At 54.0% G+C, this 21,025-nt stretch overlaps 1 protein-coding gene across 31 annotated transcripts in view; it reads left to right on the top strand.

The window, feature by feature from the left end:
- The window catches only part of NFASC (neurofascin), an 84,040-nt gene extending 66,283 nt beyond the window's left edge, over positions 1–17,757 (top strand). For 11 of the 31 annotated variants that reach the window (XM_027695403.1, XM_027695397.1, XM_027695408.1 and 8 more), the window contains 7 exons: positions 1,539–1,769; positions 4,536–4,652; positions 6,365–6,520; positions 11,212–11,343; positions 11,908–11,977; positions 15,267–15,278; positions 17,397–17,757. In XM_027695403.1, the coding sequence (XP_027551204.1) occupies positions 1,539–1,769; positions 4,536–4,652; positions 6,365–6,520; positions 11,212–11,343; positions 11,908–11,977; positions 15,267–15,278; positions 17,397–17,628 (950 nt within the window). In that variant the 3' untranslated portion in view covers positions 17,629–17,757. Of the gene's footprint in view, positions 1–1,538; positions 1,770–4,535; positions 4,653–6,364; positions 6,521–11,211; positions 11,344–11,907; positions 11,978–15,266; positions 15,279–17,396 lie in introns of those variants that run through there. The other 20 variants (XM_027695421.1, XM_027695417.1, XM_027695415.1 and 17 more) reach the window with 8 other exon arrangements.
- Positions 17,758–21,025: the final 3,268 nt, after the last annotated feature.

The following is a 21,025-nucleotide window of genomic DNA, read 5'->3' as shown; positions in this document are numbered from 1 at the left end:
GGGGGGTTTTGGGGGCACTGTGGCTGCTCTTGGTGCACCCCTGGGGCTGGGCTGGGGGTTTGGGGGGGACTGTGGCTGCTCTGGGGGGTTGGGATGTGCTGTAACTGTGGTTCTATTGCAGCTGGGGGCAGTGGGGAGATGGACTGAGCGACCTCCTGCTCTTCTCTGCTTTTGGATCCCTGGCAGGGCTGAGGTTTTAGGGGTTGGGTCTCCTTGGGGGTGGACTTGGTGAGAAAGAAAAGCCCTGGCTTGGTGCTGGGACTCCTTTTCAAGTGCTTTCCTAGAGCTCTTCTTGTCCGTGGGTGATTTTTATCATGGCTGGTTTCATTTGCCTGAAAGAGGGATTTGTAATCCCTTGATCCACAGGAAGAGTAAATAAATATAATTTAATGTGAGCATCCCAGGGCGAATCTCCTCTCAGTTACCTTTGGTATTTGAAGCAGCATTTCAGCTGCATTTTCCACTGCAGGCCCAAGGCAATGTGTCCTCCCCCTCAGTGGGACCCTCACCCACACTCTGGGGTGGGGGTGGAAAGGCCACATTTTCCCCCTTCCCGTGCAAACACAGCCCAGGTGAGACGTGGACACGGGAGCCATTTAGCAAACAAATTGCTCAGACTTTCCCCCTGGACACCTTGGGGTGTAGCAACCCCTGGGTCTTAATTTAAATGTAAATTTTGAGGGGCAGTGATGGCAAAGCACCATCCATCACTCGCCCACGAGCTAAAAATCCACCTTAATGCTGAAGCTGCTCCATCACCAGCAGCATTAGCACAGAGACCAGCCAGGGTGGAAGGAGCTGGGAGGCTGCAGGCTGAGCTGGCAGCTCAGAAATGCTGGAGGTGTAGTCCAGGGGCAGCTGAATTAATGTAATTGCAGCTTGCCTGGCCCACGACAAATGGGATTAGTGGGTTTTCTTAAGAGCTAAATCCCATTTCATTTTTCAGGGAGCTCAGGGTGCTCCCAGCACAGCTCTGTGCAGGGGGATGGATGGTGGGTTTGGGGACAGTTTGTGCAGCCCCAAACCCCCCCAGCTCTGTGCAGGGGGGTGGATGGTGGCTTTGGGGACAGTCTGTGCAGCCCCAAACCACCCCCAGGTCTGTGTAGGGGGATGAATGGTGGGTTTGGGGACAGTCTGTGCAGCCCCAAACCCCCCCAGCTCCGTCCTGCCGAGGGGATTTTAGCCCGGGGTGGGGAGGGACCCTGGGGCAGAGCCGAGGCAGAGCAGGAGCAGGTCGTTCAGCCCTGGGCTGAGGGTCACCCTGGGGGCACAGGAGGGTGTTTCTGGGGGTATCTCCCCCCTCTGCTGCCCCCTCCTCACCCCCAGTGCCTCTCCCAGCCCCGGGGCGGGTGCACGGGGGGACAAGCACTCCCTGCACGGGGACAAACACTCCAGCCTCGTGTTCCCGGTGGGATTTGCTGCCTCCCTCTCATCCCACCCTTCCCTATGCCTGCCTGCCCCAGGCAGTGTGGTGGAGGGCAGAGGCAGCCCCTTCCCACCCCCAGGAGACATCCCAAGCCAGTGTTTCCCTCTCCCAGCCGCCACTGGGACGCCTCCACCAGAGGAGCAAAGCAGCCCTACAGCCACCCCAACCACCACCACCGACACCACCACAGCCACAGCAACCACCCCAACTACTCCTGACACAACTCCAGCCGCCACAACAGCTCCAACCACAGCTCCAACCACAGCCACCACCACCACAACCACCAGCAGCACCACGGCCGCCGCCGAGAGGGCTCCGGCTGCCACCACAAAGCAGGAGTTGGGTACTGAGCTTTCCTCTTTTGTTTTTTTCCTCTCGTGGGAAATACCCCTCTCTTTTAAAAAAATTTAGGAAGAGCAGCACAAACTCAGGGAGCGGAGAAACGAGGGAGAATTTATTTGGGTCTTTCCCGAGTTTCCGGGGCGAAAAAAAGACCCTTTGGGTTTAGGTCTTAATACATTTTAATGTATTAAGGGCTTGGCTTAAATAACAATTCAGAGTGAGCCTCTGCCACCGAAATTCCCCTCCCAGCCCCCCAAAATATAGTTTTTTCAGATCAGTTTAATATATTCAGTTTTGCCTAAAAAGGTTTCTTTTCCCTGAAAAGGGGCTTTCCCTTTATTCCAATCAGCTGCAAAGATGATGGATCTTTCTTTGTCCTTAGCCAAAATAGAGAAAAGAAAACCTTTTGTACAAAATGGCCCCAAAAGATTTTTGATTTTTAAGAACTTTTGTATTTCCCTTATCCGGCCGAAAAAGACCCTGATGCTCAAGTGCAGTTTTTGGAACTTGGATGTCTCACAACTTCCTGACACACCTATATAAAAAAAAACCCTATTTTAATTTCTCATACTCTAACCCCTCAAACCCTGCTGGCACCTTCCCCAGAGCCCGCCCAGGATGGGCACAGGGTGGATTTAAGGCATCCCACGCTCCTGGAGTGGCTTTGGGAGGAGCTGGAGGTGCCACAGGCTCGGGAATCCCGGGGTACAAGTGGCTCCTGTTCCTTCAGTGCCACCCTCCTGGTCTTGTTCTCGGGGGTGTCACAGCCCTCCCTGGGGTGTGGTGATGCAGCAGCGTTTGGGAAGGAGGTGGCAAACCCTACAAAGGGCTCTCCAGAGTGTTCTCCTGCATCTCAGGGCTGCTCTAAAGGGGTTCTGGTGCTGCTGGAGAAAGGTGTCACTTCAGATTTAGCACATCAGCCGTCGGCTGAGAGACCTGTCAGCACTTATAGGAGTCTCTGGGTTTGTGCTCCTGCTCTCTGGGGTTGCCACAGCCCACAGGGGAGCTGGGCAGAGGGGGAGTTACAGCACAGGGGGGGTGAGCCAGGGGTTTGCCAGGTCGGGATGAACCTCCCGTGCAATCAGCTGGAACAGGGGGATCAGACTCTGGTTTGGTGGAGGAATATTCCCAACTACGTGTGGTTTTTAGAGATGTATCTCCCTGAGCCTCCTTTTTAAGCATTGCTGTGATGGGGTCTGCAGTTAATAAATAATTGTGGATAGTTATATTCACTTAAAAAGTGAGTCAAGCCAGGAATGCAAACAAAATCTAAATGTTGGACGGGGTTTGGAACAACCTGTTCTAGTGGAAGGTGTGGAAGGGGGTGGAATGAGATGAACTTTAGGGTCCCTTCAAACCCAAACCATTCTGGGATGATTCTATTACTCAGTTCAGACCCCTTTCTTTATATTCTTGCATGAGATTAGCTCAGGGTGGTTAAAAAAACCACCAAAACCTTATGCTGGGAGGTCCTGCCTCCACCTGACAGTAACAGAGCAAGATCATCACCACAACAGTGTCACTGCTGGGTGGGAAAACATTGCTAATTGAAAATAAGTAATTAAACGGTGAGGCACAGAGCAAGGAGAGGGGATGGGAGTGCAAGAGGAACCAACCAACCCCCCTGGGGACACGAGGGAAGAGGCTGAGCCCTGCTGTGGGGTGGAAGAGGGATTGTAAGAGGGTGTGTCAGAGGGATTTTAGGTCACCCCAAAGCACCAGATCCTTGTGGTGCCCCCAAAATTCACCCAGGGCCTGCAGTGATTGATCTGTGTTCTGCCAAATCAAAATGTGAGCTACACCCTGAATAACAACAAGGTGTGACTTACCCAACACCTCTAAACACTCTCTGGAGGGGGGATCAGCTCCACTCCAGCAGAGCCCGAGTTCATCCGCTCTCCAAAGCAACGTCGACAATCCTTAACTTCAACCTCACAAATCCTTAACTTCAGCCTCACAAACGAGTGACTGCATTGCCCCCCTGGCTGTCCCCAGGCCCAGCCAGGTGACAACAATCCCTGGCAGCCTTTGCTCCTGGTTGTGGCAGTGAGTCCGTGTGCAGCCATGCACGTGGCTCCCACCTCCACCCGGCCACACGTTCAGTCTCATCTCCCTGCTCAGGGATGTGCCACGGGAGCCTCCAGGCTCCAAGGATGAGCTGGGGGCAGTTGGACTTGGCTTAAATAAGAATTCAGAGCCTCTGCTGCCAGAATTCCCCTCCTCCCCCCCAAAAATAAGAGTTGAGAATCTTGAAAAGAGCAAACATTGAGAATTTTTAAAAGAGCAAACATTGAGAATTTTTAAAAGAGCAAACATTGAGAATCTTGAAAAAAGCAAACAGTGAGAATCTTGAAAAGAGCAAAAATGAAAATTTTGAAAAGAACAAACATTGAGAATTTTGAAAAAAACAAACATTGAGAATTTTGAAAAGAGCAAAAATTGAGAATTTTGAAAAGAACAAACATTGAGAATTTTGAAAAGAGCAAAAATTGAGAATTTTGAAAAGAACAAACACTGAGAATCTTAAAAAAAACAAACACCGAGAATTTTGAAAATAGCAAACATTGAGAATCTTGAAAAAAACCAAACATTGAGAATTTTGAAAAGAACAAACACTGAGAATCTTGAAAAGACAAGGCACGCTTAGGCTGAGCTCAAAGCACTGACCCCAGGAGTTATTTTGTGAGGTTTTACCAGCACCAGCTGCTGGGTGAGGTCTCCTTGTAATCCAAAATACTAACAACTCCTGTTCTAACCTGTCCACCAGCCACCAATGGATCGTCCATATGGGACATAAGAGCTATGGCTAATAGTAACTGGGCAAACATCACCTGGAGCCACAATTACTCTGCAGGAACTGACTTTGTGGTTAAGTATATCACCAGTAAGCATCAGATCGCGTGGGGACTCTACAGGGTGGTGGTGCCATCAGAGATCCTGCCAGCTCCCACTTAATTAGTTACCTTAATTACTAAGGGATGCTCCACGGCCAGGGGTAGGATGGGAGAGGAGAAGGTCCTGCTCTTTGTGGCTGTTTGGGGTGGACCAGAGCGAATCCTGAATCCCCTCCTTGTGTGTGAGGTGTAGATGGGAGAGGCTGTTCCTCTCTGAACTGTGAGCTGGGCTGCAACAAAGAGCCTCAAAACCATCTCTAACTGTGCAATCTGGGTGAATTGGAGAGTGCTTTTCAACACCTTTGAACACGGGCTTTTTGAACCTGGAGTTGGCAGAATCCTCTGTGATCCCAGACCTCCTGTCATATCGGATATCGTTGTCTCTTAACCTTGTAAGGCTCGTACTTAGTCTGGAAACTCGGTCTCTCTGGGCTTGGCTCTTGTTTAGAAGGATGTTGGGGTGTGTTGCTGGTTGTTCTGGGGTTTCCCAGACGGGCAGTGCTCTCTGTTTATCTCTGACTTCACTTCCCAGCCACCCCAGCCCTCCCACCAGCTGAAAAAGTCATTTAAAACACACCAGTTAGACCAGGAAACCACTTAAAACATGCCTGAAGTGATGACCTTGAACTCTCTTTGCAACAACTCCCCGTGCAGAGCCAGGTCTGGCTCCGCAGCCCCCAGGGGCTCCAGTGGGCCATGATTTCCAAAATTCAGGATAACACCAGCTTGCCAAACCCTAAATAATCACACATCCCAGCTCCCAAAGCACCCTCTGCCAGCCCTGTTTTCCCCCCTCACTGGGAGCACAAAGCACAGGCGTTGCCCTTCCAGTGCCCACGTGCTGAGCCCGGGCCAGCAGCAGCAATCCCTTGGGATGCCCTCACCAGGATCCAGCCCAGGGAGGAAATCTTGGAGATTTCAGCCCTTCCTGGACAGTCGGGGCTCTCCTCCACCCTTTATGGTGGCATTTGAGGCGACCAAATCCTCAAAGCCACGTTTCTCCTTCCCTGCAGCACCTCCAGAGCCACAGACCCAGCAAGCCCCGCTGCAGGCTTGCTGGAATTCCGTGGATAATGCTCAGAATTAAGCCCATCAGCAAACGATTCCCAGCACAATGCAAAGAACAGGTTGTTCTTGGAAAGAACCCGGGAGCAACCAGCCCACGAGCAGCCCTTCTTGAGTCAGAGGGCTGAACTCTTCCCTCAAAAGCACCAACGTGCCAGCTGGGGTGGGCACTTCCACAGTTTAATGCATTATCCAGCTCATCCTTAACCCCCCAGAACGCCTGATGCACAGGTATCACCCCCAACAGCACAAGGACCAGCTCCTTTACCAAGCCCTGCAGCACCTTCATCCAGCTGAGCACCACCAGGCAAATTTCAGCTTGTTTTTTTTTTTCTGTGCTAAACCCCCAAATACCCAAACCCGGGGCTGGGCAGATAAAAAGAACCAGGTCTTAAAAGCAGGGAGAGAGATCTCAGTAGCTCCCGGTATTTTTTTTTCCCCCACGAGGGGGACGCGGCACGACCCACCCCGCATTCCCGCATTCCCGTATTCCCGCATCCCTGATTCCCCCCGGCGAGCCGGCCCCGAGCCGTTCGCAGCTCGTTGTCGCGGGCACAAAGCCTCGCCCTGCAGGGTCGGCACGGGGGATCGCGGAGCCTCCCGCGGCTGCCTTTGATGTGCGGTTTCTGTTTCTCAGGTAACAAGACAGAGAGATCTATCCCTGTTAAGGCTCAGACCCCTTCCTCTGTGCAGCTGGCGGATCTGACGCCGGGGATGATGTACAAGCTGTGGGTGTTCCCCATATGGTCTAGCCCCAGCGAGCACTCGTACATAACCTTTACCACCAGCTCAGGTGAGACAGCATGTGACAGCCAGCACGGCGTTCCCGTGGCGGGAGGTGGTTGGACTGCATGGAAAAAAACCCTCATCCAACCCCCTCCTCACCCCCAAACTCCGTTCAGGAGGCAACCGGCTGGTTGTAGCCCCAGGAAGGGCTTTGGGGGGTGCCCGTGAAGGAAAGGGGGTTGCAGGAGGGTGGAGAACCCGCTCGTGGTGTCCCCGTGGCTCTGCTTGGGGGGTGTCTGCGCTCCCTCGGCCGTGGGGTTTGCACGTGTCCGGCCCCAGGATGTGCCAGAGGGGCTGGAGGGGACGGATCCGTGATGGGATGCAGGACTGGGAGTGGGAATGTGATGTTTGCGGGGGTGGCATCTCTCGTCTGGCGCCGGGTTCGTTGGCACGAGCGATTTTCCAGGCTCAGCACCCCAGTGGGTTTTCCAGCTCCCCTGGCTCTGGGATTCCTGTCGAGCCCTGTTGACTCCCACAGGCGCTTTATACATTTGTAAAAACATCACTTCACATTCAGGGGCTTCCAGGGAATCCAAACAGCCTTCCAGGGAATCCAAACAGCCATAATTCCTGTTATATTCCCGGGGGGTGTTTCTGTAGGGATCTGCCTGTCAGGGCACGGCTCCAAACGCTCAGCTGGAAAACCACGGAGCAGGGAAACGCTGGAGCAGCCACCCCTGACAGGTGTAGTGGGTAGAGGAGGTGATTTTCAAGGAGCTGAAAGGATTTTGCTCCAATCCAGCCAAGTGATGGGAAACTCCAGCACTCGCCGGGATCTGCTGGGAAGGGCAGAGGGAAAATGGGATTTCCAGCAAGGCAGAGCCACGGGGAGGGGGAGCAGCTCCCCACGCCCCCCCAGGCACATCCTACTCAGTGTCTGAAAATTTGGCAAGCCTTGACTGCACTGAGTAACCCCCTGAGGTGCTCAGATGACACAGGGACAGATGGCAGCTGCTGGTGTTCCGTGGAATTGTTCAGGCTGGAAAAGACCTTTGAGCTCATGGAGTCTGACCATTAACCCAGCACTGCCAAGGCCACCACTAACCCTTGGCCCCAGGTGCCACATCCAGGTGTGTTTTGCATGTCAGATGCTGCCCAGGAACACCCTGGGAGTGCTGCCCTTGGCTCTGCCCCGTTCCCAGCCCTGATGTGCCTCCCCAGGCTGCTCCGTTGGCTCGGGATGGGATCAAACCCACGGCACAGCAGCCCCTGGAACATTCTGCCCCCAGATCTTAGAGCTGATTTTTCAGCTCAGACTCTCCCCAGCTGCTGTGTAACGTTCCCAGTTTTGTTTCTCATTCCAGACCCTCCCTTAACTCTGAAATCACACCGACACCCCCCACCCCACCATGAGATTTATCCCTCTGGACAACTATTCCCAACCTGGACCCGCCTCTTTTCTGTTCTCCCCTGCTTCTCACCCTCTTTGGGATCTGTGGGGGGAGTGAGGGGCCAGCAAGGGGCTGGGAATCATTTAAAAAAGGGGGTTTAAAAGGCAATATCCTTGGCTGATTCACGCTGGGAGACTCTGCATACGTTTTCCATAATTGGGAGGTTCCTACTGATATTTTCCTGGAGACTAAAGGATGGGGCCACCTCTGTCCCTGGTGATAGAGGCTGGTGGTGACCCGAGCCCTGGCACTGTGGGGTGTGCATGAATAAATGCACATCCACTTCTCTGCTGGCTGGATCTGCTGACACAAGTGCTCGGCCCCCGCTGACAATCATATGCCATCAGGAATGCTTTGGACAAAAAAAAGCACTGTTCATATTTTATTTTATTTTTTAGGGGGGATAGGGTGGTTTTTTCTGTATTTTGCAAAGAGCTGTTTTAAATGGTTCTTGAGTTTGAGGGCAGAGGAGGAAGAATTATCCCACCTGCACTGTGGCTGCAGGACACGGCCCTCTGGCTTTGCCTCTGATTAAGTGGCAGCTCAGAGCCCCTCCCAGGAGCAAAGGACACTTTGAAATAGCAGAAAAAGCTCAATATAAGGAGGTTTTCTATATTTGGAATAAATAAGTGCCTCGGCCTGGACAAACACTGTGTCCAGAGAAGGGAAAAGAGTTGGAGAAGGGGCTGGAGGGTCCCATGAGGAGCAGCTGAGGGAGCTGGGGAAGGGTCTGGAGAACCAGGAGAACTGAGGGAGCTGGGGGGGCTCAGCCTGGAGCAAAGGAGGCTCAGGGGGGACCTTCTGGCTCTGCAACCCCCTGACAGGAGGGGGGAGTTGGGGGGGTCAGGCTCTGCTCCCAGGGAACAAGGGACAGGAGGAGAGGGAACGGCCTCAGGCTGTGCCAGGGGAGGGTCAGGTTGGACATCAGGAGGAATTTCTCCATGGAAAGGGTGGTCAGGCCTTGGAAGGGGCTGCCCAGGGAGGTTTGGAGTCCCCATCCCTGGAGGTGTCCAAGGAAGGACTGGATGTGTCCCTCAGTGCTCTGTGCTGGGAGACAAGGTGGGGATGGGGCTCAGGTTGGACTCGATGATCCTGGAGGGATTTTCCAACCTCAGTGACTCTGGGAAGAGGATCACACAAGGCTGGAGATGGGGGGACTTCACATTCCCAGCGGTCTCCTTGTGCAATTCCAGACAAACCCTTCACTGCTGGGGGGGCACAGCTTTGCTCCTGACTCTGGGGTGACGTCTTTGCTGCCACCAGCTCATAATGAAGTTTATTTTTAAAAAAGGCTCTGCAGTGGCATTTCCAATCAGGACCTGTGGGATCACACAGCTGCTTTCCCCTCCTTCCCCTTGACATTGGCCTTCCATTAGAGCAAATCCCAGCCTCCCTCTGACAGCCACGTCCTCCAGCTCCCCTCTCCTCCAGCTCCCCTCTCCCAACCCTGCAATGACAGTCACTCGTTTACTCCCAACACAAATTGCTGTGCCTGTAATTTGGTCGTCATCATGTGTTGCTTTTTTGGGAAGGATGGCAATGACACCCTTACTTTGGTGACAGGTTCCTGCTGCAAGATCCCCTGGGGCTCAAAAGCCTCCCTTCCCTGCCTGTAAAACTCAGCTCCAACCCTCCAACCCACCTCTCAGGCATTTGATACTTTGAAGACCCCCTTGTTTCTGGCTGTAAAAGCCCCATCCCATCACTGCTAATGCAATCTTTGTCCATCTCCAAGCTTCCTTCCCCTTTCCTCCCCGAGCACTCAGCTAATTGAATCCAGTTCTCAGCCCCACTGGGTTATAATCTCATTGTCTCCTGTTAAAAGCACGTCTTCGAGGACTGTGAGGCTCAGGTAAATGTGGAATTTGGCAGCATTAGGGGGGAAAAGCAGCCAAGGCACCATCAGGCAGCTCCTGGGTGAGCCCAGGAGGTCGGTGCTGCTCCCAAACACACAAAGTTCAGGGTTTGACATCATTTCTTTGCAGTTTTCCTTCTTGCCATTCTCCTCTTTTACCTGAATTTCCTCATCATGATTTGTCTGTAATTTCCTCTGTGGCTTAGATTTCATCCTGAGGAAAGAACTTCCTCTCCTGGGCTCAGTTCTGATGGAATAGGCACAGTTTAAGCCCTGAAATGCCTCAAAGTTTACCAACTCCACCCCTTTTTCCAGGTTTCATTCAGCCTTTCACTCAGAACACATTCAGGGAGGGCTGTTCCGTGCTTTCTTTGCCTCTTGTCAGATTGTCATGACAAAAGGCTGCTCCCTGCCCCTCTCAGTTCCCAACTGGATCCCCAGCAGCCCAGCTCTCCCCCCCAGGAACACCTCAGTGTTCTCCTGGTTTAAATTTAGCCCCCCCTGCTGCGCTGAAGGTTATTTTCTCCTCTGCTCTGTCTTGCTGAACACCAAGTGCGTGTCAATGAGAGCCAGAAAATGGCAGCGTGGAGCTATTTATAGGACACAGATTTGTCTGTCTGACCGTGCAGGAAAGCTGCAAACCAGGAGCCAGGGAACGTCAGGGAGGACACAGCAGTCAGGAGCTCTTTGGGGCCCAGGACACCTCCTTGTTAGGGATTAATCCCATGAATAGTCATGAGCCTCATCATAATTCCACTAATAGTCAGGAGGGTGCTGGAAGCAGGGAAAGGAAGGTTTTGCCCCAGGAGGAAACACTTTCCTGTGCCATCAAACCACCTCTCACCTCCCTGGGACCCAGATGTGGTTCCTCAAAGCTGTTGCCACTGCTTGCATCCCCTCTGGTGCATCAGCCAGGTCTTGGTGGGCTCCCACGAGTCCCCTCCGAGCCCTGGGGACCCTCTGTGGCCCCCCAAGGGCAGCAGAGCCTCTGTCCATCCCCTCCAGGACTCCAGTTTATCCCTCAGGGCTCAGCACCCTCCTGGGCCAGACACCAGGGCTGGATCTTCTTTGGCTCAGACCTTCTCCCTTCCCAGGGCAGCTTCCACACCCGGCAAACCAAAGCTCCAACCTGTTACCAGCTGCTTCTGCCGTGACTTTCTGCCCCTTTCCCCCTGCTCTGTGCCAGCTCTCACTTTGCTCTGTGCCCCTTTTGCTGTTTGCAGCTCCTGGTGGGATGCTGAGCTGACCAACCACCACGAAATGGAAGCAAAAAACCCACCCCAAACCCTCCCCAGATGTTCTGCTACAGCCTCAGATCGTCTAAAACACACAGAGGCACCCAAAGGGAACCCCCAAACCAGCGACCCGTCCTGCTCTTCAGCTCTTCCCCCTGTGCTCCTGCTCTGCTCCCTCACAGCTGCTTTTTTTTTTGTCTCCTCCTGCCCTCCCCAGCCTACACCAAGAACCAGGTGGACATCGCCACGCAGGGCTGGTTCATCGGGCTCATGTGTGCCATCGCCCTGCTCGTGCTCATCCTGCTCATCGTCTGCTTCATCAAGAGGAGCAGAGGGGGCAAATACCCAGGTGAGGCCACTGCTGCTCCCCCAGGGTGGGGATGGCCAAGCTGGGTTGCTCTGGGATAACTGGGATTACCGGGATTTCCTTCCTCTGTTGGTGGTGGGGAGAGTTTGGGTTCGTTCAAGGCCGGGCGAGGGCTCGGGGCGGGTTCAGAGCTGGGCTCTCCTGCTGGGCTCTAAAAAATCCCCCACTCTGCACATCTCCCCGTCCTCAGCTGGAAAAAGGGCTTCTTGGGCAAAAATCTCATCGAATTTTTGCAAAGCAAAAGGGAAGACTGAAGGGAATCCTCCAATTAATGCCCTCTGTCACTCCTGTCTGGAGTGCTCGTGGAGCCACACCCAGCACCCTTTGTTTGGTGAACCCCTCGAGAACCCTCTGTAAGACCTTTTGCAAACCCTTTGTGAGCCTTCCCAGGGGCAGGTTTTTTACCTGTCCATGAGCAGTTACCCTCCAATCCCCCCAGGGGTGTCACAGACCTCCCCAGACCCCCCAGCTGCTGGTGCTGCCTCGTAAATCCTTGATTTCCTGCCCTGCTTTTAACGTGCCTGGTGGGGCTCTGCTTGTTTCCAGTCCGGGACAATAAAGATGAGCACCTAAATCCCGAGGACAAGAACGTGGAAGATGGATCCTTTGACTACAGGTACGTTCCCATGGCATGTGGACCCCCCCCAGCCCCCCATCAGCCCCTGTCCCAGCCATCACAGCCCTCACTGCGCTCTCCTCCCAAAACCACAGCCCCCCCGGGGCCACACAGCCTCTGAAATGATTCCTCCCACCTTCCTCCTCCTGCCTCCTTCCCTCGGAGAGTCCTCTGCCAAAGGAAACCCTTCCTGAGGGACCAGGATGCTGCTCAGGGCTCCTCCTTCCCCCGTCTCAGCCTGGGATGAGCAGCCCAGGCAGAGCTGGGATCTGGCATCAGCTCCATGGGACAGCTCTCAGCGGGAGCAGACCAACCCTGATGACACTCCAAACACAGAAAATCCCCCCAAAAACCCAAACTTTGTGTCAGCCTGAGGGTATTTCTGGAGCATCACCCTGTAGCTCAGCCTCTCTCCTGCCCATGGGGAGTATCCAGGGGAGAAATGCCCCAAGTTCTGTTTGGATCAGCCCTGAAAGCACATGAGAACTCTGATTTTGGGGTCTGCCTGCGTTCCAAACAAGGAGTTTTCTGTGAGGTCACCCCACCCAAACCCCCTTGAAGGGCTCCAGCCCAGCCCAGCAGGGGTTCAGCCCAAACCTCCCCGGCTTCCCCCGGCTCCACTCTGCTGCTTGCACGCAAATGTCACCCTTTAAAGAGCAGCAGAGAGCCCTTTTCCACCCCAGGAAAACTCCCAGGATGTGTCAGAAAGGGACAGGCACGTTCCCAAGCATTCCCAGCTCTGCTGCTCTCCGTGGCTGCCCCGGGGAGCGGGAGCAGGTCCCGCTGTCAGGTCTCATCGCGTTGCCCCCCCTGACAGGTGAGGGGATGTTTTCCAGCACCTCCACTGGGCTTGGCTTTGCTTTACAGAACTAAAATGCACTTTTTTCCCCCATCTGAGCTGGATCCAAAGCCCAGTCAGGCCAGCAGGAATTTTTCTCCTGACTTAGAACGGGGGTTAACTCCACCCCACGTCATTCCCGATGCTCCCAGCGTTACAAAGCGAGGGAGCAAAGCTGGGAGGAATTTAGCTGGGATTCAGTGAGGGATGGAAGAAGACACACGTGTTCTGCCAGAGACTTTAGAGGAAGCCAAACGAGTCTGGCTGCACACCCCAATAAATGGAGGCAGAACTGCAGCCTCCCCCAGATCACGTCTGTGCTGTCGGGGGCACAGAAACCCCATTTCAGCAGCGATTCCTCCTCTCCAAAGGATGTCATTAAAGCCCAAAGCTCCTCAGTCCTCTGAGGGCACAAACAGAATACAAATACACCCAGCAGGGCCCAGAATAAGCAGCATGTCATGGGGAAAGGCTGATGTTCTTTATTGCCCTGAACAACACCCGGGGACAAAACCTTCCTCACTGTGCCGGGAGAGCTGGTCAGCACTTGGAGGGGTGGCAGTAAATCCACACAGAGGTTTCTGGGCACGTTCCCTTCAGATTCCTGGCTGAGAACAGCAGAGGAGACATAGCTCAGCCTGGTCCTGGTGCCCTGGATCAAACACATCCCTTCCCAGGTGTGATTTTCCCAGTGCTCCTCGTGCAGATCAGAGCCGTAACCCCAACACACAGCTCATGTCCAGGACAATCCCCCCGATGATTTCAGTCTGACAGGGAGCCTCTTGGTTCCCAGAGCTGTGGGATGGTGTGAATCCCACTTAGGAAGCCTCAAACCCCTCATCCCCCCAGAGGTTCCCCCCCATACACCCCCCAGGCTCAGCTCATCCCCCGGAGCTCAGCCCAGGCTGCCCAGCTGAGCTTCTGGCAGTTCCCCCCCATTTCACAGCTCTGCTTCTTCTCCAGGGGCCACCAGGGTGGTCCCACTGAGGCCTCCTCGCCCCCATCCATCGCTCCCGAGGCAAATCCATTGCCAGGGACCACTTGCCTGGCACAGAAGGCAATCCAAGCTCTTGGCATGGCTGGCAGCAGTGCTGCACTTGCTGCCCTGGCACCATCCAAGGCACAGTGACTTCCAGGCAAGGGGAAGGAATGGGGTAAATCCTTCACCCTCCTGCTTTAGCTGAGGTTCCATCTTTTACTGGCAGCCCCATTCCCAAAAGTTTGCAGGCTAAAGGCACGAGTCAGCAGGAGGACAACAGCCAAGCTCCAGGATGCTCCCACGTTTTCAATCATGTTGTCCTGTGGACTAAACAGGGAGGGAGAAAAAAACCCAATCAAACAAGCACAACCAAAAAAACCCCAAAAACCCATAAACTTCGCCCCCCTCCTCAGGAACAACAGGTTTCCTGGGAGAGAAGTAGTAGGAGGCTTCCCCTCAAGGAGGCAGAAAGGAAGGTGAAGCTGAAGGATGGCTGCGAAACGCTGGTGGCTGATTAAGATTGGAAATGATGGTGATGTTGGGCTCGAGGAGGGGAGCAATTAGCGTTTCCAGCAAGGACAGGGACTGAGCTGACGTGAGTCCTTCGGTGGCTCCCCCTCCCCACCTCCACATGGCATGTCTGATGTGCTCCCATCACACCTCACGTCCTCAGTGCCCCGTGCATGCGGCTCGCGGGGCTCCGCAGCCCCGGAATTAATTAAGAGATGCTGTCACATCTTCCCCTTCCACTCACGGAATAATGGTTTTCCCCAGCAGAGGCTAAAGCTGAGAAAGCTTATTTTCCAAAGCAAGGGAGACCATTATCCTTGGACAATGTTCTGTGCCAGTGGCTGTGCCTCATTATACCAAAATGTCCCGGCGCTGCGCGTGGGGGAGCCGGCGGGAAAGCCGGGATGTTGGGAAGGGAAAGCGGAGTGGTTTGAGCTGCTGGATTCCAGCTGAGGGTCAGGGCAGTCCCGTGGCACTACAGGCAGTGCCAGCTGGCCAGAATGGGCACCCTCAGCGAGGCAGGAGGACACAGACCCTCCTCAGGGCCCTGGCAGGGCTCTGCAGGAGCAGCCCGGGCAGGGGCAGGTCTGGTGACACCACCCAGGCCCTGGCGTGGAGATCCAGCAGAAGGTTGGAGGGCAAACCAAGCCACCCTTTCCCTTGGCCCTTGTCCTGCTGCATGTTGGTCCCCAGAGCCACCACTGCCCCCGACAGCTGCTCCCTGGTGAGCTCCAACCACATCCCAGCGAGGCTCCTGCAGCTCCCAGCAGTGATCCCAGTTTGGTATAACGAGGCACTCCCCGAGGAACGCGGGCCTTTCTCTTTTGGTTTTTAGCACTGCCCCCTGTAAATGCAGAGCTCATCATATCTCTCTCTCTGATCAGGCTCTTTTCTGCTTCTCTCTGTTTTATTCCCATTCTTTCTTCTCCTTTTCACCTGGTCTATCCACATGGACCATGAAGGTCTCTTGAAAGGTAGGACCACGTGCTGCCAGAAGTCCGGCACATTTAGCTTTTTTTTTTTTTATTATTATTTTAAATTTATTTTCCTTCCTTCTGCCCACTGATTTCATTACAGCCAAAAACAACCCCTCCCCCTCCCCCTGTTCCCGTGTTCCTGCCTCACCTAACACATTAAACAAGACCCCTCTAACTCCTGCTGGCACTGGGGGTACCCCCACATCCACCAAGTTGCTCCGTGGGCTGGAGGGGTCCCCCCAGGAGCCAGCCAGGCCCCCCCAGCTCGAGCTGCTGAGCCCTCCTGGTGCAGCAGGGTTGGACCTGGGATGCCCTCGGTGCCCTCAGCACCTTGGTGTCCTCAGCACCCTGGTGTCCTCAGCACCCAGGGATGGGGACGAGGGACACGAGCCCTGAACCGCCGGATCCTGAGACGCTCTTTGTCTCAGCCCTGCAAACCCTCCCTCTGGCTCAAGCCTCCCCCTCTTCCCGAGGATTTATGGCACTCAGGACAACGTCTCCCAGCTGGTTTTTTCCATCTGGGTGCTCTGGTTCTCTAATGCACACCCGGCAGAGCCCCGGGAGTCCATTTGTTGGGGTCGTGTTACATCGAGGGGCTGATGAGTCTCTGCTGCACCCTCCCCCTGCACTAACGGGATAAATGGGCCTGGAGAGAGGTAAAAACCAGGGGGAACGCCCAGGAAATGCATTTTTCCCATTTAGGGAAAAATCTGGCTCTGGATTCAGCTTCACCTGCCCCCCAAACCTTGGGAAAGGACGTTGCCAATGAAGGGATCTGGGTTTTGCCACTCTCTACTTGGCGTTTCTGGGGCTTTCTAACCTTCAGTCCTGCTTGCAGACTGAATTCTTCCTCTCCCACCACTCCCTACTCCCCTCCCCAAAAAAAAGCTGCTTTCAGAGCTAAGAAGTTATTTTTTATTGTGATGCCAAGTTAACACGAGGTCTCAAATCCTGGGTTTTTGTTGCTGCTTCGTTCCCAAAGTGCTGATCCGAGGAAACACGGGGGGAAAGCTGCCTGTGGTGCCCTGGGACACCAAATTCCTCTCCCACTGCGGAGCTGATGCCATTAATTAGACAGAATGAGGGAGAATTAAAGCCTTCCCAGTTTGCTCCCTGGCCCAAGCAAAGTGGAAAAAAAAAGAAAAAGCCCAATACTTTAACCTGTTTTAAGGAAAATAAAGGAGCAGAGCAGAGGGAGCGAGTCTGACGAACCCCAAAACAACAGCAATAAAAAGACAGCATTGGAGGTGGGAGCACAAATATTTAAGGTCTAAATGTGATATCTGCCAGAATACAACAGAATTTGCAAGCTGGACATAAGATCAAACATGAACTAAGGACTAGTTGATACGAAAATTAATTGTTATATAAATATATTTAGAGAGAGAGAGAGAGAATTCACTCTCATCCTCCAAAAAATATCATCTCTATTTATGAGATCCCAGCCCTCCCCCTCCAGAGGGAAAACAGCTTTTCCCCATTTAGTTTATTTGTTAAAAGGGTTTCTTTAAAGTGGTGGTGTTTTTTTTCCCTGTGGGTCAAACTCTTTATTTTCCAGTGACCTGGCTTAAATCTTTCTAGTGGGGAAAAAATAAAAAAAAAGGGAAAAGCATAAAGAATTGAGTGAAGAAGTAAGTGAACAAGCTCAGAAATAAGCTGAGAAAGGTAAATTCCCACGAGTTTTGGAAGCTGCACAGAACTTGGCATCCTCCATGTGCCCCCTTGCAGTGCTTGGAGTGCCCTCCCATTGCATGTGACTCCCGAAAAAGTGCGTTTTTTGCGAGGAAATCCAGCAACAAAACCACTTAAACCGAGTTAGAAGGAAAGAAGGAATAAAAGCAGTGACAGAGCAGCGGCGAGGGAAGGGTGTTTGTAATGTACACCCGAGAATTGCAGGTGACAGAGGTTAAAAACCTGATTTTCACAAAGCAAAAGGGTGAAGGTTGGGCGTGAGCCCCCCTTCAGCTGCACATCAGCCCCCCCACCACAGCCCCAGCACCCCCTTTTTGGCCACACTTGGCTGGATTCGAGCGCCCCAAAGCCCTCGGGGTGGAGGCTCCCAGGCCCCGTTTCTCAGCCCTCACCGTGTCTGTCTGTCTGTCCTCTGCCACCCAGCGATGAAGACAACAAACCTCTTCCCAACAGCCAGACGTCGCTGGACGGGACGATAAAGCAGCAGGAGAGCGACGACAGCCTGGTGGACTATGGAGAGGGGGGAGAGGGGCAGTTCAACGAGGACGGCTCCTTCATCGGCCAGTACACCGTGAAGAAGGACAAGGAGGAGACCGAAGGCAACGAGAGCTCCGAGGCCACCTCGCCGGTCAACGCCATCTACTCGTTGGCATAGCCCAGTGCCCGGGGAACACCGACAGCCTGAGGGGGTCCGGAGGGCACGGGGGGTCCCACGGCAGCCCCCCCACGATGGGAACGTGGGAATGGAACCAACCAACAAAAAACGAAATGAAAAAAAAGGGGAAAAAAAACAACAACAACAAAAAAAAAAAAAAAGAAAAAGCGAACAAACACACAGAAAAAAACAAAATAGAAACAAGTCGAAGCAAACAGGCAGCCCAGGAGGCTGCCCAGGCCATTTATCCTTAGCAAACAAAGCCAACGGGGACTCGCGGGGTTGGAGCTGGGGCAGAGATCTGGGCTGGAAGGGGAGATGCTGGAGGTGAACCCCGGTTTTGGGGCTGCCCCCGGCGCCCAGAGCCAGCCCCGAGGGGGCTGCAGGGTGGGCTGGGCCGCCCAGGCCCCCCCCCCCCCCCGCGAGGACCCTTTCTGTTCTTTTGGGAGGGAGCTGGAAATTCTTCTATTTAATTTTGGCGGGAAGGTTCTGGATAAGAGGGGAGGGGTAGAAATAAAGCGAAGAGTTTGGGGGAGGGAAGGGGGGTGAGAGGGGCCTGGGCAGAGCAGCACAAACGTGGGAGAGGAGGAAAGTGGTGGATCTTTGGGTGACAACACACTGTACTCCTGAGTCATCCATCCTCACAGCAGCACCTTGCCCAGGGCCTCTCCCAAAACAGCCACAACCTCCTTCCCCGGAGATCGAGCAGCACCTCTGCAGGGAAGAGCAGGTCCCCAACACCTCCCCCCTGCAGAGCCCGCGGGAGCTCACCCGGAGCATCCTCGGAGGACAAGAGGCTGCAGAAGAGCTCGTGGGACTGGTGGAAGGACAGTGAGGTGCCTCCTACCCCCCGAGCCCCGGGGGAACAGTGCTGCAGGCAAACCAACCATCGGGGCTCAGCCTTTGCTTTGGAAGGATTTTGGGGGGACCTGCCCCCAGCCCACACCTGCTTTCTTTTAAAGGCAACTCCATAAATCTTATGTAGCAAAGAGGGCGTGGAAGCAGGACCAGGATGAGGCGGTCGGAAATCGCTTGTTTTTGAGAGGGAATCAAAGGCAGAGGGTGAGGATGGAAGAACCCCCCGGGTTCGGGTGGAGCATCCCCCGGAGCCGCAGCTCGGAGGGCTCAGGGACACACCAGGAAGGCACGTGGTGGGATGTAACACCTCCCCCAGACGGACAGTGTGTCCCCCCTCCTCATTTCTGACAGTGGCCTTTCCCCCCTCCGTCAATCAGCCTGAGCGAGCCCCTTCCCCGTGGGACCCCCTCCCCACCTCTGCTGTCTTCTCTACATATCAACCCCCCGCATCTCACCCCCCCAGCTCGGGTAGGAAGTGCTGCTCCACATGCCTTACACAGCTTGGAACTTCCCGGGGAGGTCACCGAACTGGCACTACCCTCCCCTCACCGGCCCCGACCCCCAGGGCAGCAGGAGCAGGATGCCCGGGCAGCATTCCCGGCTGGCACAGCATGGATCCCGGCTGGCACAGCATGGATCCCGGCTGGCACAGCGTGGATCACGCAGGAGGAGGCAGAGCTGTGGGCCAGCCCGTGTTCAGCGGCCAAAACCACGCGTGTCCTCCCAGTTCCTGCACTTCTGAAACCAAAGGTACCTTCGCTGAGAGAGATCCAAGGGTTGGTTCCTCCGGACCACGAGCGACGTCGGGATGGATTTTTGTTTCCTTTTTTTTTTTCCCCCCCGAGGAGGAGGTTTTTCTTTGTGTTCAGCGCAGTGGATTGATTGCCACGGGATTAATGCGATTGTTCTCTCAGCTCTCGAGCGGGTTTGCTCTGCACACACGTCGCTATAACGGGAATATTTCTGCTGCTGGGGGTTGGTGAGAGGGACTCGGCCACGTCCTTTGAGCTGCCCGTGGCACGAGGATCCCGGGCCTGAGCACCTGTGTGGCTCCTGCTGCTGATCCCGCAGGGAAAACGGGAGGGAAGGATGCGGCTTAAACGCCTCCCTTACAAAAATAACCCTCATTTATGTCGGCGGGCACGGCCTGCCCTCCCTGGCACCCTGCCCGTGTGTGACAGCTGACAGGAGCCCCAGGAGCGCAGGATTTGGGGGGACACTGCCGTGGGTCCCTGATCCCGAGGCTGCTCCCGTCCTCCCCGGAGCGATGGCGGAAAAAGCAGCGGGGGAAAAATCGGGAGTTTTGGTCCGAGCCCTGAAATCCTGCCCACGGAAACCCGAGGGGACACCGGGTCACGACGTCCCCGCAGCGTCCCCTGTGCCAGCATTGCCTTCTCGCGGGTGACAGACCCCGACCCCACGTGTCACGGTCACTTCTGACCCGAGAGACCCGACGTGGAGCTGCCGCTCCTGCCGCCGACCCCGCCGGGGGGGGAGCGGGAGGGTGGAGGGCAGGGCCGGGCAGTGCCACCCGTCACCACCCTGGCACACGCAGCCCCCTCGCTCCGGCCGTGCCACCGCCTCTCCTGGCACATCCCACCGCCTTCTCCTCGTCGCACAGGTCCCGGCAGAGCTGCGAGTTCGCCCTGCAACGCCTCACCCTCGTGCCAGGCTTAGCGTGTGTAACTAGCAGCAAAACCGATTTCAGTTTAAGCAATAAAAAAACCCGAAACTTGTTTAAAAAAAAAAAAAAAAAAAAAAAAAAAAAAAAAGGAAAAGCGAAAAAAAAAAAGAGGAAAAACAAAAATCTATTTCTTGCACTAAAAACCTGTTTTATTAACGAGAATAACGATGCTTTTCTGGTCCTGACAAAAAAAATCACCCACTGCATCGGTAGCTCCCTTTGCCCAGCAGCGCCTGTCTCCGTGTCCTCGCCTCGGGCATCGGGCTTTGGTTGTCCAACACAGTCTGAAACCCACGTCAAAGCCACAAAAAATCCCATGTCAAACCCCCCAGAACGCCGTGTCAAACCCCCGCAGACCAGAGTCCTTCCTTCACAGCACCGAGTTTTCCACGTCTGTCCCTCCTGCTCACATCCAGACAGAAAGTATTGGGACTATTTTGTTTCTCTTTAATTTGTAAATATATATCACAATCCATCCGTCCTCTCTGTAAAACCTCCTGGTTGGTCTAAAGTATTCTATGTATTTATTTGCCTTTTTTTTTTTAAAGCAAAAAAAAAAAAAAAAGAAAAAAAAAGGGAAAAAAAAGACAAAACCCCCACCACCTTTGAGTTAACCCACCTGTCCCAAGGAGAAATGTCGAGCTGAGGCTGTAAAATCCCCCGTTTACAGCGAGGAGATTTATGGACTACAGGAAAAATAAAATGTTTAATATAAGGACTTATAAACCGACTGCATGAGAGATGAAAGAAGGCCCAAATACTCAGATATCTTTTTTTTTTTTTTTTTGAATCACTGTAAAAAGAAAAAAAAGACGGGATTTTTTTGTATAGAGAACACTAAACATATAATAAAAC

The sequence above is a fragment of the Neopelma chrysocephalum genome, unplaced genomic scaffold, assembly GCF_003984885.1.
Source record: "Neopelma chrysocephalum unplaced genomic scaffold, ASM398488v2 Primary Assembly neopelma1_100, whole genome shotgun sequence".
Taxonomy (NCBI): domain Eukaryota; kingdom Metazoa; phylum Chordata; class Aves; order Passeriformes; family Pipridae; genus Neopelma; species Neopelma chrysocephalum.
This window is presented reverse-complemented; position numbering and strand designations above follow the sequence as displayed.